At 48.8% G+C, this 21920-nt stretch overlaps 1 protein-coding gene across 1 annotated transcript in view; it reads right to left on the minus strand.

Moving 5' to 3' along the window:
- AGK (acylglycerol kinase) overlaps positions 1–21920 on the minus strand; it is an 84026-nt gene that overhangs the window by 3422 nt on the left and 58684 nt on the right. Inside the window, exons 10-15 of the mRNA XM_023736873.1 lie at positions 21607–21686; positions 16505–16562; positions 12299–12446; positions 11473–11570; positions 2321–2391; positions 37–121 (exon numbers count right to left, since the gene is read on the minus strand). Coding sequence (XP_023592641.1) covers positions 37–121; positions 2321–2391; positions 11473–11570; positions 12299–12446; positions 16505–16562; positions 21607–21686 — 540 coding nt within the window. The remainder of the gene's footprint in view (positions 1–36; positions 122–2320; positions 2392–11472; positions 11571–12298; positions 12447–16504; positions 16563–21606; positions 21687–21920) is intronic.

Here is a 21920-nt window from a genome sequence, read left to right on the forward strand (position 1 = left end):
GAGCCCCGCGCCTGGGCCCCCCCTCCGCCCGCTCACCTGGGGCAGCCGCAGCGTGCACTTGCTGGCCTGCAGACGCTCAGTGCCGGCGGGACACAGGGTGGGGTCGCGCATCCTCTTGCTCCTGTTGGCAAAGAAGACAGCAAGCTTAAAAACCAGTGACAGCAACAGCGTTTACATCGCAAAACGCAGCGCGTTCTTCCTCTATTCGTGAAGTTAAAAAGTTGGACAGGTTTTCTATTACGCTGTGAGTAATTTTTCCCTCAGTGATTCTTGCTTAGCACTGAGAGGTATTTTAGAAGAGAAGCTGTACTTGCTGCAGGTAAATGTGTGTGAAGGCAAGACTGGGTGACTCCCTCTGCCTTGTTCTTTATATTTCAATTGTTCCACGTGGACCTAATTCTGGGGCTATTAAAAACCTCAAATTTAAAAAGTAGAATTAAATTCCTTAGGGCAAGTACTAAACTTTTGTTATTTGGTACTTTTGGTTTGTGATTGTTTATTACTTGAAGGAGAAATATTTTTATTCTGATTTCACGTGAACTTCCTTTACATATATGAAAAACTAGCCTTAGTTCAGATGATTGCCTATACTCATATTAACAGTCTACTTAGCATACTATCGGGAAAAAGATGCGGTGGTCTGCTTCTGTAAAGATTTACAGGCTTGGAAACCTTACAGATCAGTTCTACTTTGTCCTATAGGGTCACTATCAGCCAGAACTGACTCAACAGCAAAGGGTCGAGTTTATGGGTAGCATACTATAACTTTAGCCTGACTACATGGCTTCAAAGTAGAACTATCAGACTCCACACACACACACACACACACACACACACACACACACACACACACAACATATATACTCCCATCGTATGCATACATACTCCTTATAGCTAGTTATGCTGAGTGGAAAAAGAGTAAAAGCTAATCCAACCAAACCAGTCTATTATCATTAATTTACAACAGTAATTCTTTGGTACATGACATTTTCAGCAGAGTCTTCTAAAACAATTTCACAATGTCCTATTCAACTATCTAGAAATAATGGCCATTAGTTGATTTTACTTCCTGTAGGGACCAAAATGAAACAATGTAGCTGATGCTGATGATGCTGATGGAGGTAACAGTAACACAGACCCTAATGCCTTCACCCAGCTTAAGCAGCATCGTCAGTTCTTCTGTCTGTCTGCAGAAGACATCTGTATATGGCTGGCCCCACTGACCAGTCCCTCATGAAGACAGGTTGGGGTTTCTGGACACTCCATAGCAGAAGAAGGGAAAAGCCTTTCCCTTCTTCTCTTTACTACAGACACAGGAAGTGAACCAAAGTCTGCACGGTCAGCTCTCAGCCCCAGGAGAACCTGCGCCAAAGGAGAGAACACCAGAAGCTGACCAACGACGTTCTGGAGCCAGGCACGGGCATTTGGACAAGGAAGTGGCCGTGGAGACCGGCTGCACAGCAGCAACGTCCAACCCTGCATGGGCACCAGGGGGCGCTGTGGGACAGAGCCCAGGACGCAGCGGGCAGGCTGCCTGTTGGCATGGAGACAGCGGCTCCTCAGGCGCTGAGAGTGGAGGAGGGCTTCGTCGCTCTCCACCAATCCAGCTCTCGGCAGAGGGGGCTCGGCCAATGGGAAAGGACTGCAGAGGGCCTTCTGCTAGGAAGCCGGGACAAGAGCCTGGGCACCCTCTAAAGTGCGCTGACAGGAAGAGACCGTCGTGCACTATCCCCAGGAAGAGAAGGTTCTGTTACCCTGCTTTACAGACAGGGAAAAGGAGTCGGGGGCGCCGATGGCTCGTGCACGTGTGAGGCCCACGAGGGCAGGATCGAGGTTCGGTCCGCTCCCGTGACCCTGGAGCCTGAGTTCTCACACCTGCCGCAGGGCACTGAACTCCTCGCGGCCAACGCGCAGGCAGGGCTTGTCGCTCCCCGAGCTCCGCAAGGTGAGCCCCGAGCTCCCCAGGGTGGGCCCCGAGCTCCCCAACGTGAACCCCGAGCTCCCCAAGGTGGGCCCCGAGCTCCCCAACCCGAGCCCCGAGCTCCCCACGGTGGGCCCCGAGCTCCCCAGGGTGGGCCCCGAACTCCCCAACGTGAGCCCCGAGCTCCCCAGGGTGGGCCCCGAGCTCCCCAACCCGAGCCCCGAGCTCCCCAACGTAAACGGCGAAGGCAGAGGAGGAGAGGGCCAGCATGCACACAGGCCCACGGAAAGGAGAAGGCAGAGTGCCCAAAGGAGACCAGCCCTTCACCCACAGAGTGCGGGAACAGGAAGTCTGAGAGCCACTCGGCCCCCTGCCCCCTGGCCAGGCCCAGCCGCTCACCCGATGGTTATGAAGTCTCCTTTGCTGAGCGTGTCGGGCTCGATGCAGATGGTCATGAAGTCCTCGGTGCTCTGAAGGGAGAGGAGAGCAGACATCAGAACGCCTAGCATCTTGGCGAACGTGGCCTGGTCCCCCTCAGACCCTGCGGTTCATCCTTTGGAGCTGTGCATTGTAGAGAGGACCTGTCCTGATCCTGAATATATCCCCATTCCTTCTTCTTGTTTTCTGATTAACAGCGCTACTGAGGTATAGTTTACATACCATAAAATTCACCCGCACTGCTTGTTTTTTACTGAGTAACCCAAACAAAAATTGTGGCATGTTCAGGGCGGGAGGGTGCTGACGTTCTGCCCCTCACTAATACTCGCAGTGGCCAGTCCCCGCACGTCTCTCTCATCCATGCTCAGTGTCCCAGCATCAGCGTCCACCAGGCCGCCTGCTTTGTGGCTGGGAGGGCCCATGGATCTGTGTTCTCTTCAGAGATCTACATGCAATCTGGGCATGCAACCAGAGCTGCTGTGTTGTCAATGTTGTAAAACCTTTCCTTCCCAATCACTAGAGCTCTGGGAAAATGGAGCTAGAGCAAGGCGTCTATGAACACACGCTGGTTCTTGAATCATTCCCCCACTCTGCTATGAGTCAGTGGCCAGGAACGCACAGCGACACTGCCGGGTCAGCTGCAAACAGACTTGTTACTCCTTGGATGGGTTCACTATCTGTGGCCCCAGGAGAGGCCACGGGCCTTTGAGGCCCGAGGTCAGAGTCCTGCCCGAGCACAGCTTTAGCTCTCAGCTAGGAAGCACAAGGCCGAGTGAGAGGACTTTGCTCAGGGCTCACCTTTTACTCAACAGCTACTTAGCAAGTGCCAAGCTCTCCCAGGGGCTTGAGTTACAAGGAACAAGACACACCTCTGCCTACAAGGAACCCACCCTGACTGGGGGAGGGGAGGGGTAAACAGAAAGCACCGTGCTGAGACAACAGTGTGGGCGCGGGAAGCGGTAAATAGCAGTACACAGAAGCACAGGCAGTCCCCAGGTTATGAACACCTGACTTATGGACCACTTGGACTTAAAAAGCCTAGTACACTAAGAATTTGAGTTAAATCCATACACTGCTTCATAACAGCGAACGCTGGCATTACTTTGAGACACTCAGGAAAACACTGAGCGGTTTGGAAGTGTTTCTTAAGTGTTTTATATGCAAAGAAAGGTAAAATATATACTGTATACTAAGACAAACATTTGATGCTGAATAAGAACCGTACGTACCTGTTCTGACTTACCTACAAACATGACTTAAAGACAGACTTAGGAATGGATCTCGTTCGAAACCCTGGGACTGCCTACATACTAGAGGACGCAGGAAGATACGGGGAGCAGGGAAATAGTGCCATGAACACGGGCACCGCTGCTGGCGGAGGGTACAAGTTAGAGCGGGTCCAGCCCCGTGGAGGACGTGTTTGAAGCAGGTCCAGCTACACCTCACTGAGGTGACTCCTGAGAGAGCTGCAGGCGTGAGGGGATCAGCAAAGGGACCTCCAGCCTGCAGTTCTCACCGGGAGGGTTGTTAGGATCAGACTCCAGCCCCGCCCCCGTTTCTGGTTCCGCGGGTCTGGGGTGAGGCCCAGCACTAGCACTTCTAATCCGTTCCAGGTGACAGAGAAGCTGCTGCTCCAAGGACAGCACCGGGAGCAGCTCTGGGCTCAGGTGGACTCAGGCCGAGGGAACGGCCAGGCAGAGGCCTCAGGTGAGGACAGCCAGGAGCCAGTATGGCTGGAGCAGAGGGAGTGAGGGGCAGCAGGAGGGATGGCACCCGAAAGGAGGAGGGCAGGTCAGTAGGCCGGCCGACCACGAGGCCGACTAGCTCCAGGCTGAGTGAAACGCGGAGCCTCTGGAGGGCTCGAAGCAGAGAAATGGGACCTGGCTTTGTTCTAATGGCAGCACTCTGGCAGTCATATTTAGAGTAGACAGAAAGGGGATCTGCCTGCTATTCTAGCTGCCTCGTCTTGCCGGTCCCCTGGCCTGAGGGAGACGTCAAGGGCTCCCTGCCAGTGCTGTGCCCGAGACCTCCTCGGCTGGGCAGCCGTGGGCTGGCCTTGCTTGTTTCCCTCCCCTCGGTCACCCCGCTGTGCTGCTGCTGCTTGTCCAGCGCCCCGCAAGACTTCCTCATGGGTCTCACCCAGCTTTTTACTTGCTCAAAGCGCGAGAGTAAAGCTGGGGCTTGTGGCTCTATCTTGGTGAAAAGTAGAAGTCCCAAATCAACATTCAGCCATCAATGTACTTCACCACACTAAGAGGTGAAATGAGGAAATCTTATCATCTCAACACCTCAGGAAAGGCACTCAGTGATATTAAATAACCACTCACTATACGCTCTTAGCAAATGGGGAATGAAAAGAACTTCCTTAACTGATCAAGGGGATCTACCGAAAAAAGAGCAAGCTCTAGAAGGAAGAAATGAGCCCTTTCTCTCCAAGATCCCGTCACACTCTTCTACTCAACACTGTACTGAAGTCCCAGCCATGCAGGGGGGAAATAAACGATTGGAAAGAAAAAACAAAACTTGCATTATTTGCAGCTTATATGATGGATTCTGTAGAAAATCCAAAAGAATCCACAGATAATAAGAATTTAGTTAAGTTGCTGATTCAGAATCAATATAAAAAATCAATTACACGTCCATATGCCAACATCAGATAGTCAGAAAATGAAATTTTAAGAACTATTATTTACAACAGCATCAAATATTAAGATAACCAGGAATATATCCAGCAAAAGGCATGGAATGTTACAGAGAAATAACTATAATAATTGAAAAACATTAAAGACCTAAATAAATGAAGAGATACAACATGTTCATATTATAGAAGAGTCAATATTGTACAAATGCCACTTCTCCTCAAACTGATTTATAGGTTCAATGTAATCCTGATTAATATAGTAAATTTTTGTGTAGAACTTAATGAAATAAACATTCTAAAAGATTTATAGACATCCAAACAGTCAAGAATAACCAGAAGCCTATTGAAGGAGAAGAAAAAGGTAGAGGGACTTATAAAGTTATAATAAGTAAGATAAGCACAGTACTAATACAAGCTGTGTCATCTGCATATCGCAGGTTGCTAATGAGTCTTCCACGAATCCTGGTGCCACGTTCTTCTTCATAGTGTCCAGCTTCTCGGATTATTTGCTCAGCATACAGACTGAAGAAGAATGATGGAAGGATACAACCCTGACGCACACCTTTCCTGACTTTAAACCACACAGTATCCCCTCGTTGTGTTCAAATGACTGCCTCTTGGTCTATGTACAGGTTCCTCATGGGCACAATGAAGTGCTCTGGAATTTCCATTCTTCCCAAGGTTATCCATAATTTGTCATGATCCACACAATCAAATGCCTTTGCATAGTCAATAAAATACTGGTAAACATCTTTCTGGTATTCTCTGTTTTCAGCCAAGATCCATCTGACATCAGCAATGATATCCCTCCTTCCACGTCCTCTTCTGAATCCAGCTTGAATTTCTGGCAGTTCCTGTCCATGTACTGCTGCAACCGCTTTTGAATGATCTTCGGCAAAATTTCACTTGTGTGTGATGTTAATGATATTGTTAGATAATTTCCACATTCTGTTGGATCACCTTTCTTTGCAATGGGCATAAATATGGATTTCTTCCAGTCGGTTGGCCAGGTAGCTGTCTTCCAAATTTCTCGGCATAGATGAGTAAGCGCTTCCTGCATTGCATATGTTTGTTGAAACATCTCAATTGGTATTCCATCAATTCCTGGAGGCCTGTTTTACGCTAATGCCTTCAGGGCAGCTTAAACGTCTTCCTTCAGTACCATCCTTCAGTACCATCATTTCTTGACCGTATGTGTGATGGTTAAGATTGTATGTCAACTTGGCTAGACCATTACTCTCCATGTTTTAGTAGTTGTATAATGTTGTGAGCACCCTCGTGATGAAATCTGTTGAGTGGTACTGGCGGAGGCGGGGCCTGTGGCAGCTCAACGCCCTCTGTTTCCTCTCTCTGCCTTCTGCCGGTTACCTTCTGCCTGCTCCCCTTGCTAAGGTTTTTGGCTTGTTCCAGAGTCAGCAGCTGTCTCTTGTTGTCTCACCTCCGGTTCATGGGACTTGAGCTAGCAGCTTACCTGTTGATCTTGGAATTCGTCGAACTTCTCAGCCTACAAGCAAGAGTCCAGTTCCCTGACCTGCCGACCTTGGGTTCACCAGCTTCTGCGGCTACGTGAGAACTGGGAGAGGCCTCTACCCTGATCTGTGGACTTGGAACGTTTTAGCCTCTACAATTGCGTGAGCTCTTTCCTTGATATAAATCTCTCTCTATATATATTTATATGCTTTACTGGTTTTGCTTCTCTAGAGAACCCAGCCTAAGACAATATGCTACCTCCTGAAATGGTGGAAGGTCAACCAATCCTTTTTGGTAGAGTGACTCAGTGTATTCCTTCCATCTTCTTTTGATGCTTCGTGCGTCGTTCAATATTTTCCCCATAGAATCCTTCAGTTTTGCAACTCGAGGCTTGAATTTTCTCTTCAGTTCTTTCCACTTGAGAAATACTGAGCATGTTCTTCCCTTTTGGTTTTCTAACTCCAGGTCTTTGCACATGTCATTATAATACTTTACTTTTTGTCTTCTCGAGTCACCTTTTTTAATCTCCTGTTCAGCTCTTTTACTGAAGACTGCAGCCTTCAGTAGGGATTGCACCTCAACATAAAACAAACATCCTCACAACTGGACCAATAAGCAACATTATAATAAATGCAAAATGACTGAAGTTGTCAAGGATTTCATTTTACTTGGATCCACAATCAATGCCCAAGGGAGCAGCAGTCAGGAAATCAGATGACGTATTGCCTTACGCAAATCTGCTGCAAAAGACTCCTTTACAGTGTTGAAAAGTAAAGATGTCACTCTGAAGACTAAGGTGCACCTGATCTAAGTCATTGTGTTTTCAATCGCCTCATATGCATGTGAAAGCTGGACAATGAATAACAAAGACGGGATTGACGCCTTTGAATTGTGGTGCTGGTGAAGAATATTGAATATACCGTAGACCACCAGAAGAACAAAAAAATCTGTTAGGAAGAAGTACAACCAGAATGCTCCTTAGAAGCGAGGATGGTGATACTTTGTTTCACATACTTTGGACATGTTATCAGGAGGGATCATCCCTGGAGAAGGACATCATGCTTGGTAAAGTAGAGGTCAGCGAACAAAAAGAAGACCTTCAATGAGACGGACTGACACAGTGGCTGCAACAAGGCGCTCAAGCCTAACAAGGATTGTGAGGATGGCTCAGGATCAGAGTACTAATACAAGTAGAGAGTTCCAGGGCGGTGCCAATGGTTAAGTGACTGGCTACTAAATGAGTGATTCGAATCCACCCAGAGGTGCCTCGGAAAAAAAGGTCTGGCCATTTACTTCCAAAAGATCAGCCACTGAAAACACTATGGAGTGCAGTTCTACTCTGGAACACATAGGGTCACCCTAAGTTGGAATCGACTTGATGGCAACTGGTTTGGTTTTTCGTTGTTTAGTACAAATATAGATAAATAGAACAACAGAAGACAACAGAGAGCCTAGAAACATTTCCATGTGTACAGACACTTGGTGTATGACAGGTTACTGCAAATCAACGGGGTAAAATGGACTTCGCAAAATATTGGTGCTTGTACAACTGGCCTTCCATGTGCAAAGAACGGACAATTGGAGCCTCACCTCTGTCATCCACAAGACTCAATTTATGTTGTTTTAGGTGCCATCGAGTCGGTTCTGACTCCTAGCGACCCTCTGTACAATAGAACAAAACACTGCCTGGTCTTGCACCTGTGTCAGTCCATCTCGTTGAGGGCCTTCTCTTCTGCTGACCCTCTACCTTACTAAGCATGATGTCCTTTTCCAGGAACTGGTCTCTCCAGATAGCATGTCCAAAGTACGTGAGACAAAGTCTCACCACCCTCACTTCCAAGGAGCACTCTGGCTGTATTTCTTCCAGGATAGATTTGTGGGTTCTTCTGGCAGTCCATGATATATTCAATATTCTTCGCCAGCACCATAATTCAAAGGCATCAATTCTTCTTTGGTCTTCCTTATTCATTGTCCAGCTTTCACATGCATATAAGGTGACTGAAAATATCACAGCTTGAGTCAGGTACACCTTCGTCCTCAAAGTGACATCTTTGCTTTTTAACACTTTAAAGAGGTCCTTTGCAGCAGACTCAATTATAAGTGGGAGTACTTCTTTTTAAAAAGAAATGAAATCATTTGATGCACACTATTTTCCACCTGGTTTTTCATTTAATGACGTACGATGAACATCCTTCCCTATTAATAAATACATGGGGAGCATGTGAAATAAACGTACCAACAGGTATATCACCAGTCCCCTGGCTGGTTTGTTTCACATACTTTGCCACCATAAACACAAGGAACAGAGGTGTACGAGAGACTCTAATTTTCCCAAGCTGCACACTCCCAAGCCTCGTTCACACTCCGAATGCACTTTCTGTTAATGATAAACCAACACTCCAAGCCATACCATGGAAGCCCCATGCTCTGAATATTTCACTGCATCTTTTGTTTTTACAGAGACATGCGGAGAAGAGGGGGATGAAAATGAATGTGCTGCTCCCAGTGATAAGAAGCACAGTATCATATACTTTCATAATTGGCACAAAGATAAAACCCGCTCGGCACCCTGAACATAGCTCATCTTGCGCTGTGATCACACGTTTGCTGAACCCACCCATTCATCCGCATTCAACCATCAGAGAAGAGAACAGTATTAAAGAACATGAACAAAACACTGGGAATGTATATTATCACAGACTGGGTACAAAGGAAATGTATAATTAGAAATCTTATTGTTCTTTTTAACAGTCTGCTGGAACAGAATCTGTTTTTCAGCCTTAATACATTCCCTTCAACAATGTTTTCAGAATTCCATTTTTTAAGAAAGGAGGGGACTGCCTACATTATGTACTCATCTGATCTTTCCCGCAGGATAAACTCCTAGAAATACACTTAGCAGGTCAAAAGGTAAGCGTACGTTTCAGGTATTTCAAGTATACCACCCGGCTGGCATCGGAAAGAGTGTTCCATCTACATGAGGGTGTTACAGCCCAGCGAGGTGGCCCGTTTCCCCACCCGCTGCAACGCTGAGCCCTGTGGTGCTTTTCAGTCTATGCCAATTCAACAGTTACCATTTTAAAGTGACACGGTGGACTTTTTCTGTTTCTCTACCTATAAAATGCATAGAAAATTTTATCTGCCTGACAAAGTAGTTACGAGGGCCACGTGATTTAACACTATGTAAACTTCTTAACAGTGCATGTAGTAAACACTCAGTAAATATAAGCCATTTTTATATGCTTATTTCTTTTGTGCCTTTTCTATGCCTGTCCTTTGCCCGGTTTTTATACTATTCCTCTACCCATTTCTCACTGATTCCTAAGACTTCCCTGGCTGGTGCGAGCAGTTTGCGCTCAGCTAGCAGCCTAAAGATTGGCAGTGTGAGCCCGCTCAGAGGTACCATGGAAGAAAGGCCTGGTGACCTGCTTCCGTAAACATTACAGCCAAGAAAACCCTCCGAAGCAGTTCTACCCAGTGACACATGGGGTCGTCATGGGTCGGAATCTACTCAGTGGCAATGGGTTTGGCTTTTGTTTCGTATGAACAACCTGGCCTACCACACCCTAGTCCATCACATTGCGAAAGGACATATTTCTCAATATGTCACTTAAAAATCTGTCTACAGTGACTTTTTAAATAAGTAGACAAATGCATCAATATGATTTCTGCCTTAGGAGTCATGCTAAGGAAGGCCTTGTCCTCCCCAACTTTATACTGATGATCACTTAAGATTTCCCTCTAGTACTTTAGTGGTTTTATTTTTTTACATTTAATTCTTTAATCACACTGGACTTTACTTTCAAGGTGAAGGGAGCGATGTTTTCCAAATGTCCTGCAATGAACATGTATTATTTTTATAATGAGAAAAACACTCAATGCTCTGAATATAAACATAGGAATGAAACTTCTCACTACATTCAATCCATCTGTTCATTTTCAGATTGGCCACCCACTCTGTGACTGTACTATTCTAATTTATATAAAAACCAAAATGAGTATTTAGTCCACAGTTGAGGATGACTTTTCTATTAACATCCTCATTAATATAAATTACTAAGGTGTTCTCTGTCCCAGAGGTCAGCAAATGCGTTCTGTAAAGGGCCAAATAGTAAATGTTTTAGGGCACTGTGGGCCAGACAGACAGTATGTTGCTACTCAGCTCTGCTGCTGAAGTGGGGAAGGAGCCAGATAATATGTTAACAAAGCCATAGATAATATGAAATGATTACTTATCCTTAAATAAAGTTTTATTTACAGATATTGAAATCTGAAATTCATATACTTTTCATATGTCACAAAATATTATCCTTTTTTTTCCCCCAATCATTTAAGAATGTAAAAACAATTCACAGCTCGTGAGCTATACAAAAAAAGGCTAGTCTTCTGGACTTCCGCAATGATAGGGAGTTTTCTATCTGTGCTTTCCGCTATGGCGGCTATGAGCCACGTCTGACTGCCTGTCGGGCACCTGAAATGGGGCTAGTGTGACTGACGAACTGCTTTTCATTTTACTTAATGCTAATGAATTTAGACTTAAAGAGCCACGTGTGGCTAGTGGCTACCATATTGAAGAGTGCGGGCCCACAGACCAGACCTGAACAAACTCTCCTCCTGGGGATCTACACTCTGAGCACAGTCACAAAAATAACGGGTGTTTACTCTAACAGAAGTTCCACACGTTTTTATCCCAGTACAAATGCGAGTAGCTGACTTTGGGTTCTGGGGGGACTTTGCCCTCAGTTCTCTGAAGGCAAGAAGGCTGCGAAGCTCCTTGGAGCATCCAGAACGCTGGCCCAGAGCCTGCAGGTGGTCGAGGCCCTGCTCACTCAGCTGCTCACCGCCCCCAAGCCCGCGCTCCCCCACTCCCCATGGCTATTACTCCTTGAAGCCGCACGCCATCCTCTTTGTCCTCACCCTTCCAGTCAGTGAGGAGCCCACAGCCCCTGTCACCATCCCAGGTCCCCAGGGCCTTTCCGGTACAACCAGCCAGCTCACTCACCACGGGGTCGAGTTGCCGGTTCCGTGTCGTGATGGACAGCTCGATGGTGGACCGCTGCACCTCCTTCCAGACCTCGGGGTGCACCTCTTGGGGGGAGGCTGCATGAGGCCACGAGACAGGTCAGTGCACCACCTCCCCACCCACCAGAGCGCTCCCCATCCCCCCAGAGCACCCCCTACCCCCCAGAGTGCCCCCTCACCCACCGGAACACTCCCACCCCCTGCCCAGCACCACTAGGCTCTGCTGCCCCAGCTCTCTGTGGACTCCCCTTGGTCTTACTTATTCCACACTGCTTATACCCAGGGCTGAAATGTCAGGCCCACTGTGCAATCTCTATGCCCAAAACATCCTCACCAAATGACTCAACAGGCGGGACAGGGAAGGGGGCACTGTGTCACACAGGACACGGGACAGTAAGCCCTAATGTGAATGACGGGCTTTAGTTAACCACCATGTATCAATGTTGGTCCATCCAGTGTAACAAATGTACACAGGAATGCACCATGTTAATAACAGCAGGAACGTACGCAGGGGGCTCGTGGGAACCCTCTCATCTTCCTGCTCAATTCTCTGTAAACCTAAAACTGCTCTGAAAAATAAAGCCTACCGGGAAAAATAACGGCCCGAGGCTGCTGTCCCGCCCATGTGACACTGTCGGTGTGACACTGCCAGGTGGGCTGGGCCTGCGAACCTTCCGCTGTTCCTTCTGTCTCAGTGAGGGTGTTACAGGAGGCTGCTGCGTGGGCCCCAGCTCAGTCCGAGGCTGACGGGTCCCTGGGCGTTCCCAAGGGGCCAGGGCTCCCCGCGGCAGCGCCACACTGCTCACCGTCCTGCGGCTGTGCCCAGTAGGCCGCCAGCCTCCGCAGAATCCTCCGGTACAGAGAGGGCCGTGGGGGGGACTCTCTTGGCTCACTGGACGGTCTCTCTGTGGGTCCCGTGTATGAGATGGCGGCCTGGTGAGTCTGCGGCCACTCCTTATTGAAGGAGAGAAAGAAGGTGGTGAGGGACAGACCGCTCCCACCTCGGGCGGAGCCCACCTGCCTCTCCTCCTGCCGCAGGCACACACGCACGCAAGAAGGCAGGCTCTCAGGCCTCTGTGGGTGCGTTACAAAGAGGGATGGTTCTGGCCTCTCTCACCCCACCCGGTACTCAGTGCCCCCACATCCAGAAGGACCAAGGCGTGGACTTGGCCCACCCTCTCTCTGAAATCCGCCATCCTCAGGACTCACACCCCAAGGCCTCCCTGGGGCAGAAAGCCTACTCTGGCGGCCTCTGCCCGGCAGAAGCAGTCTTGGTAGGTAAGTTAAGTCCAGGATATGAGGCCATCTGACCACAAGCACCTATCGAAGCTGCGTCCCCGCTCCAGCTGACACAGTAAAGCAGGCATTCTCACCTCTACCTGCTGGTTCCCGCCCGTGTTCACAGCTCTGCCCAAACTCGGAAGAGGAGGAGAGGGGAGTCATTAACTGGCTGCTGGGGCCTCCAGCCACTGAGTTCTATTACATGGAGAACGCCAGGTCCTGGCCCCTCCACGTTCCCTCCGTCAGCCTGTCGGATTTCACATCTCACCTCACCTGCCTCACTAATGGCCCTTACGGTAAATCACTGCCGCCGCTCAGAGCCCTCAGGGGTCCTTATCCTTCCACAACCAAAAAAAAAAAAACCAAGCCGGTTGCCGTTGAGTCACTTCCGACTCATAGTGTCCCTATAGGGCAGAGTAGAACTGCCCCATAGAGTTTCCAAGGAGCGGCTGGTGGATTTGAACTGCTGACCTTTTGGCTAGCAGCTGAGCTCTCAACCACTGCGCCACCAGGGCCCCTCTTCCATCACGCTTGCCCTGAAGAGCCCCTGCCGGCGGGCTTCTGTACTCCTACGTCACCAGAGGAGGGGCATCCCTGCTGAGTGCTGCGAGGGGAAAACCAGACTCACCCAGGGAGCAGTCGTGCCACCTGCGTTGTCTCAGCTCCTCACTGCTGCCCGACAGTGCTGCTCACCCCTGCCTTCACCGTTCTTTACCCACCATACCCCCCCACCCCAATTCTCTGCAGACAGCTCTGCCTCCCACACTTCAAAGGCGGGTCAGACATACCAGTGAGAACGCCCTTCAGGTTCCACACACTTTGCATCTGGACCTTCCCTTCCTTTCCTCCTGTCTCAATGAGAAAGGTGCCCTTCCCCCTCCAGGGCAGGATCGCAGACCCTCCTACCCGCCGTGGGGTTGGCCACTCATTCATTCTTCCCGTCTCCTGCATCTTCACTCCGCTTCCTTTGCTTCAGGAGCTCTCTCCGACTAAGAGAACAGCACTCTCCTGACCCCATGGTTCTCTCTAGCCTTTGTTCCTCTCTCTCTTCCCCTCAGAGGCGAGCATCTTGAAGGAGGCGCTAGCTTGCTGTCTCCACGTCCTGACCATCCACTTATTCCCGAACTTTCTTCAATGTGGCTCCTGACCCTCCGCTTGCAGGTCACCAGAGAGCTCAGCTGCCGAACCCGACAGCTCTCCCGTCTCCGTTTGGCCTTTGTGCTCCTGACATCCCCTTCTCTGCTGGCTTCTGTGCCAGAACTCCTGGATTCTCTCAGTGCTTCTCAGCCATAGTCATTTCCAGTTCTTTCCATGTCCGCATTCCTCAGGGCGACTCCTGCCCCGTTCTCACAAGCACTCCATCTAACTCACGTTTCAGGGCCATGCACACACTAGGACACCTGAAGCTGTTCCTTGGCCCAGACCTCTCTGCAGCCTCACCTCCAGACCTAAATCAAAACTGTCTCCATGTGTCTGTACCACAGGTAATTCAGACTCAGCACACGCTGAACTGAACACTGCACCTCTCTTCACAAACTTGGCCTTAGTCTAATACTAGCAATGCTAATGAAAACTCTAGTTACCACACTCTAGTCCGTCAAACCAGAAACCTGGGAGCCCATACTCTCCCCCCCACGTTAGAGGCTTCCACCTGAACCCACCCTCCCTGTCGACACTCACTGCTGCCACCTTGGTCAGACCTCATCACTTCACGCCCGGGTTGCCTCGACAGCCTTCTACCTGCTGTCCTTGCTTCTGGCTTCTTGTCATTGGTGCCATGGAGTCGACTCCAACTCACAGACCCTACAGGACAGAGTAGGACTGCCCCATAGGGTTTCCAAGGCTGAGATATTTACGGAAGCAGACTGCCACATCTTTCTCCCGTGGAGCAGCTGGTAGGTTCTAACCGCCAACCTTTTGGTGAGCAGCCAAGTGCTTACCCAGGGCTCCTTTGCCTCTGGCCTACCCATGTCCAATCCCTTGTCCACACTGAGGCCAAACAACTTCTCTCAAATCAGATCAGACTGTGTCCTTCCCTGCTTAAGACCCCCAGTGCTTTAAAGCTAAAAGAGCCCACCTCCAAACCCCACCATCTGCCCAACCTAGCACTAGCTTCCTTTCCTGCCACCCCACTGCATCCCCACAGTTAATGGCCAAGTGACTAAACAGGGCCTGCACACATCCTGCCCCTCCACCCAGAGTCTCCTTTACCTAAGCCCTGTATGTACCCTGAGGAGCCCTGGTGGCACAGTGGTTAAGTGCTCAACTCCTAACTGAAAGGTCAGTGGTTTGAACCCACCAGCTGCTCTGCAGGAGAAAGACCTGGTATCTGCTCCCATAAAGATTACGGCCAGAAGACTCTATGGGGCAGTTCTACTCTGTCCTATGGTGTCGCTATGAGTCAGAACTGATTCAACAGCAACAGCTTTGGTTTCTACGTACCCCAGACCTCACAGGAGTGCCACTTTCCCTAGGGAGTCTGCCGACCAAGGTCAGGCAGACAATGCCCCTCTCTGCCCGATCTCAGTCTGCCCACGTGTCTCTTAGGGCACTTCCAAACTGCAGACTGGCACACGCCTTTCCTGCCAGCACGTGAAAACTCCTGGAGGCAGGAAGCCCATCTTGTGTGACTTTGTATCCTGAGCACAGAGCAGGGCTTGTTTGCTGCATGAATGGTGGAAAGATTCATGTTCTCCCAGGCTCCACAATTTACGTATGTAGTTACTCTGCTGCTTCCCCGATGCCCCAACTACACCACCAACGCCACGGCTTCCCTGAGCAGTGCTGACAATGCCGTTCCCTCCTACAGTCTGCCGTGGGCGCCATGCTTACAAAGGTCTTGTCCTCGAGTTTATTTTAACAATCATACCGATTCACCTCCAGCACTTCAGTGGGTTTACTCTTTTTTTTTTTTAATCTAATTCTTTAATCCAATTGGAGTTTATTTCAGAAGGTGAAGGGAGCTACATTTGGCAACGTTCTGCAATGAACATGTATTACTTTTATAGTTAGAAAACCACCAATACTCTGAATACTAATATTGGAAACAAACTTCTCACTCCATTCAAATTCCATCTGCCACTTTTCACATCGGCCATCCAAACTGTGAACAGACTACTTTGATCTGCATCAAAGCTGAACACAGTGTTTAGTCAACAGTTAAGGAGGACTTCTCTATTAGCATTTTTGTTACTATAAATTAAGCTTTTCTCGACGCCGGCATGTTTAATGTCTAGTCTACAGCAGCCCTTTCTCTGATGACAGGGATGCTCTGTACCTGTGCCGTCCAACGCAGCAGCCACTGGCCACACTGGGCTCCTACCACTCGAAACCTCCTGACATTATACACACTGTATACACAGTTAGATATGGTAATCTGTGATTCACTCCCAGGCATGACCACAGACACACAGATCATCGATGAGGTGCAGATCATGTTGTTCCAGGTCTGCCTGCTGAGCATGAGGGAATGAACAGGCCCAGGGAAGAGGGTGTCAGAAATTAACTAGGTTTGGTTGTGGAGGGAATGAGTTGGCAGACAAGGGGCGGTTACTTATTGAAACAGGAATGCTTTCTGCGTTTGCATATAGGCAAATCTGCCCCATTTCGGCCGTGGAGCGCGTCATGTAGATCCACAGCAGGGAATGTAAACGTATCCCAAACACACACATCCCACAGTGACAACTGCACAAAACAACAGGGCGTGTTTCCACACTGCAAGTTTCACTTACCTTAAGAGTGCTGAAAAAGTGGGCTGCTTTGGTTTTCAGAGGCCCGAGATACCAGTACCTGAGAGGGGCCAAAAGCAAAGTCTGATTAGGATGTTAAGAGAGCTGTCTGTGTGGTGGACACCGCTCATGACAGACAGACAGCACTGCACCTCCACGGCAGCGCTGCCTCGGGGGGCTTGGGGACTGCACCCTGGCATAAAAAGGAGTCCCAGCAAACGTTTCATCTGCCTTCAACGCAGGTCAAACAGTACACAGTTGGCTTTACAGCAGGCAGATCCTTGCAATTTGTAAGGCCTGTATAATCAGGGACTCCACGTATCTCTAAATCCACAAACATCACGGTAGCATGTACTTCCTACCATGGAGTGTGGCTAGTATCCATTCCAGACAGCAACGACTGGACCGGGACAGAGCTGCACAGAGATGCGGACGCTGGGATCTGACAGGTTACACACCAAATGCCTGGTTCTGCACACCAGGTTCTCTCTCTCTCACACACACACACACACACACACACACACACACACACACCCGATACAATTAAAATGTATAAAACACTATAACCTCATGACTCATGGCATGCAGTTTTAAAATGGTACAAGTTAAACCTGAGAATGAAAACAGTCTATCCCATTTTTCTAAAACCAACTCGACGGCACATAACAAACACATACAGGATACTGACGAGACGGGGACGACAGGTCAGGATTAGCAAAGAGGCATAAAGTGGATTCCTCTCGTAAAGCTTCTGTACGCCACCTCCCGCGCCACCTTAACTGCTCCGTTTGATTCTGATCAACATGCATTTATTTAGCACCCACTGTGGATGTGGAGACGGCAGAAGAAATATACAGTACATAAAACTCCTGCCTTTGGGGGCTTATGAACTGAGAAAGTAAGACACAAAAAAGTACTGGAAAACAATAAACGAGTGTATGTGACATGGAATGAACTGGTGACTATCTGTTAATCAAGGAGATACCGCGTGGTCTACATCAGGAAAGGTGTCCTTTCACCATACCTATTCAATCTGTATGCTGAGCAAATAATCCGAGAAGCTGGACTATATGAAGAAGAACGGGGCATCGGGATTGGAGGAAGACTCATTAACAACCTGCAACATGCAGATGATACAACCTTGCTTGCTGAAAGTGAAGAGGACTTGAAGCACTTACTGATGAAGATCAAAGACCACAGCCTTCAGTATGGATTACACCTCAACATAAAGAAAACAAAAATCCTCGCAACTGGACCAATGAGCAACATCATGATAAACGGAGAAAAGACTGAAGTTGTCAAGGATTTCATTTTACTTGGATCCAAAATCAACACCCACGGAAGAAGCAGTCAAGAAATCAAAGGACACCTTGCACTGGGCAAATCTGCTGCAAAAGACCTCTTTAAAGTGTTGAAAAGCAAAGATATCACCTTAAAGACTAAGTTGCGCCTGACTTAAGCCATGGTGTTTTCAATTGCGTCATATGCATGTGAAAGCTGGACAATGAATAAGGAAGACCGAAGAAGAACTGACACCTTTGAATTGTGGTGTTGCCAAAGAACACTGAGTATACCATGGACTGCCAAAAGAATGAACAAATCTGTCTTGGAAAAAGTACAACCAGAATGCTCCTTAGAAGCAAGGATGGTGAGACTTATGTCTTACATATTTTGGACACGTTATCAGAAGGGATCAGTCCCTGGAGAAGGACATCATGCTTGGTAAAGTGGAGGGTAAGCAAAAAAGAGGAAGACCGTCAACAAGATGGATTGACACAGTGGCTGCAACAGTGGCCTCAAGCATAACAACAACTGTGAGGATGGTGCGGGACCAGGCAGTGTTTTGTTCTGTTGTCCACAGGTTGCTATGAGTCGGAACTGACTCGACGGTACCTAAAAACAACAACAAGGAGAGACAAGACTCGTGGTGGCTTAGTCCCGGAGCAGCTGTGCTTGTACAATGAATGGCGCAAGAGTAAGGGGAGGTGTGGGGCTTAGAAACGTGGGTTGGATCTAGATACCTGCAGTGGGGAAGGAGGTCGTTCGAGGCCAGGGGAGCAGCAAGGTCACGGGATATGGCAAGGTTAAGAACCATTAGCAAGGAAGAGATGTGCAAGAGCCAGCCAGGTCACCACCTAACTAGGGGTGATGACAGGGAGGTGGGCCTCGAATGTCAGGAGGAGGAGTTCAGATATCACCCAGTGGGCAAGATGGAATCCTTCCACATCTCTATTCAGGTCAAAACTGTGATGCTGCTAACGAGGGCCCTGGTCATCTGTGTTGCAGCAGAGTGTCAGAAAGCACCTCGACCCCCGACGGACAGTAAGAATCAGGATCAGCACAAAGCCGATTCCTATGAGGAGGAGGTCAGACATACGTCCACCCTCTGACTTCTTCACCGTTTCTGACACCAGCCGTTTCCCCCACCATGGCACTCTCTACTTCTCTGCTGGGTTTGGTAATCGGTTCCAATGGCCACACAGAAGCCACGAACCATACTCACAGTTAAGTGGTTTATGAGGGAAGTAATAGGATACAACTCAGGATCAGGACCAACTTGGAAGTCACAGAAACAACGTGGAGATCACGATCAGAAAGCAAGGCTTGGAAGGCTCGCCCGTGATGGAGAGCACGCCTCTCCATTCCACTGTGGCAGGACAGCTTCCAACCAGGACAGCTCTGACAGCCCTTCTCACGGCTGTGCACGCCCCCCGCCCCCGGCTGTGCACACACACACACCCCGCCCCCAGCTGTGCACACCCACTCTCTCGGCCGTGCATGCCCCCTCTCAGCCACGGAGGCCTCTTTGCCTTCGGCGTCCCTGACGTCAACCTCTCCACTGCTAACTGCTGACTTGCCCGGCTCACAACCAGGGTAGCAGCTTGCTCAGCTCTCTTAGTTGCTTTTCTAGCAGCAGCAAACTGTCGTCACCACCGATAGTGCTGCTGGACCCCTTCTGGGCTCCTCACCATCTTCAATGTCATAATCCTTAACCTGTGTTACAGCTCTTTTTGGAGGTTCTTTGCCTCCTCACTCCTGCTTCTTTCTTCTTGCCTCTAAAAACTCTTGTGGGTTGGCTACTTATATAAGCAATCTCCTTGTCAATTTCAAGGCATGGCCCTCCCAGGAGGACCACAAACTGACCAATCCCCTTCGTGGACCACAAATCACTCAATTTACATAGTAAACCAACCAATCCCTGCAAGGTGCATAAAACAGACCAATCACTGGGCAGACTGCAGTTCAGGACTCAATGAAAAGTATCAAACCATCAAGTTGTTTACAGCATCCCCAGGAAATGTCAATCAACTTTGACAAAAGTAACAAACCCTCTGGGGCAGGAAACTAGAGCAAAGGTAACTCCTCAGGGCTTAGGAGGAAAAGCTCTCAAGCTGTTTTTTCAAAGAATCAAGGCAAAAGGCCATATAAAGGAACTCCTTTCAGCATATCATCTGATAAGTTTTGTTTTTAAGCTAAGGTCTTCACTTTATAGTTTACTTCTTTTCCTGGTTATCCAGTTAGAAAAACATCTCTCTACCAAGACAGTTTACTTCCAGATTGTCAGCAGTTCCCCTTCATCTCTACAAGTGTGGCACTATGTCCATAGTGGTCCTCTGGCCAGCTAGGAGCACGCCTCACACCCTCACTGTTTCTCCCATAATACACAGAGCTACTCAGTGGTACTACATCACCACCACCAGGATTTTAAAATTCACTGTTAAGAAATTAATCAAAATACTGGGAAGTTTGTCAAAACCCACACGGCTGTACAACAGAGAGTGAACCCTAATGTCAACCATGGACTTTGGTTAATAATAACGTATCAATATTGGTTTGCCCATTGTAATAAAAGCCCCACAGGAAGGCAAGATGCTAATAAAAGGGGAAATCAGGTAAGAGGGGAGGGGATGTATGGTAACTCTGTGCTTTCTGCACATTATTTCTGTAAGCCTAAAACTGTTCTGAAAAATAAAGCCTACTGAAAACATAAATTCTGAAAATTAGATGACACGTTTCCAGCAGGGCTGGCCTGTGGTGGGGCTTAATGGCTGATGAACACATTTTGGAATGCAATTTATTCTCACCAGACTTTTCCAGGGGAAGCTAAGCAATTCCTCTTGGTGAGTGGCTGGAATTTGAGATTACTGATCATACACGAGGTAATTTCTAGAATCCAGATAATCACGGCAGACTTGCAAATCGTTAAGTATTTAAGAAAGCTGTGTGTGATGCACACAGTGATCTCTCTCCTGACATTCTGCTGCCAGAAGCTTCATCAGTGGGAACAATGAAGGGAACAAGTGTGAGGGGCCCTGTGAAGAGTGGGCTGGGCTGCCTGTGAGGGAAGAGGGCCTTCTGGTAACAGTCAGGCATGAGATCAAGTGTAACTCAGTCATAATTCATTCCTCCAGCCCTGAAGAAGCCTCTGCCCACCAAACAGGATAGGACACACCACACTCCAAGCCCACAGTTCCACTTTACACAATGACCTCTCTAAAAATTAGCCCATTCCCATGAGGAGGCCCTCCTCCATGGCTGTTTGTCTCTCCCACAATGACTTCTCTAAAAATTAGCCCATTCCCATGAGGAGGCCCTCCTCCACGGCTGTCTGTCTCTCCCACAATGACTTCTCCAAAAATTAGCCCATTCCCACGAGGAGGCCCTCCTCCACGGCTGTCTCTCCTCACGACAGAGCCAGGCACCACCTCCCTTCCTTCTCCACAAGGACAGCCTGTGTCCCAGCTGCTGGGCCTCCAGGAAACACCCCTGGGAAAGTCTCACAGGACAGCAAAGGCTTTGGGCGGCGGCGGCCATGCCTTCCCTTGGTGCCCACTGAGACAGCCCTCAGGGTGACAGCAACCAGCTCTCCCTTTAGGCTGGCCCAAGCCTAACCTCTCTCAACACTGTGTGTACAAACAGAGACATACTCTCCTCTCTGGCTACCAACAAGCCAGTTTTTCTGTATGCAGAAGACAAACCTCTATCTGATGGCCCCGACCCCATCATTCACACAATTCAGTCCCCAGGCCCACCAGACTTATCCCCACAAGATCACTGCACCTTAAAACCTCAGAGACAGGGACAGAATAAGAAGGAGGATTTACTTGCTGACTTTGACGCTGGCATCCCGGAAGGAACCCCATCGAAGGCCGGTCATTGCAAACACGGGCTGCTCCTTTTCACCCTGGAAGGTAAGTACACTGCATTTAGACGAATGGATACAACCACCCGGGGCTCTCTGCGTATAGGCACCCGGCAGACGTCCTGGCCTACTTTTCATCAAGCCAATGTTCTAAAAAGTATGTGCAGACTTCAAAGACATTCACCTCGTGCCTGCTCAACAGAAGCCACGCTGCAAAAGGAAACTGAGTTTTGCATGTTGGGCCTCATGAACCTGCTGGCAGGGGCATTCGATCAC

Source organism: Trichechus manatus, unplaced genomic scaffold, assembly GCF_000243295.1.
Source record: "Trichechus manatus latirostris isolate Lorelei unplaced genomic scaffold, TriManLat1.0 scaffold00093, whole genome shotgun sequence".
NCBI classification, from domain to species: domain Eukaryota; kingdom Metazoa; phylum Chordata; class Mammalia; order Sirenia; family Trichechidae; genus Trichechus; species Trichechus manatus.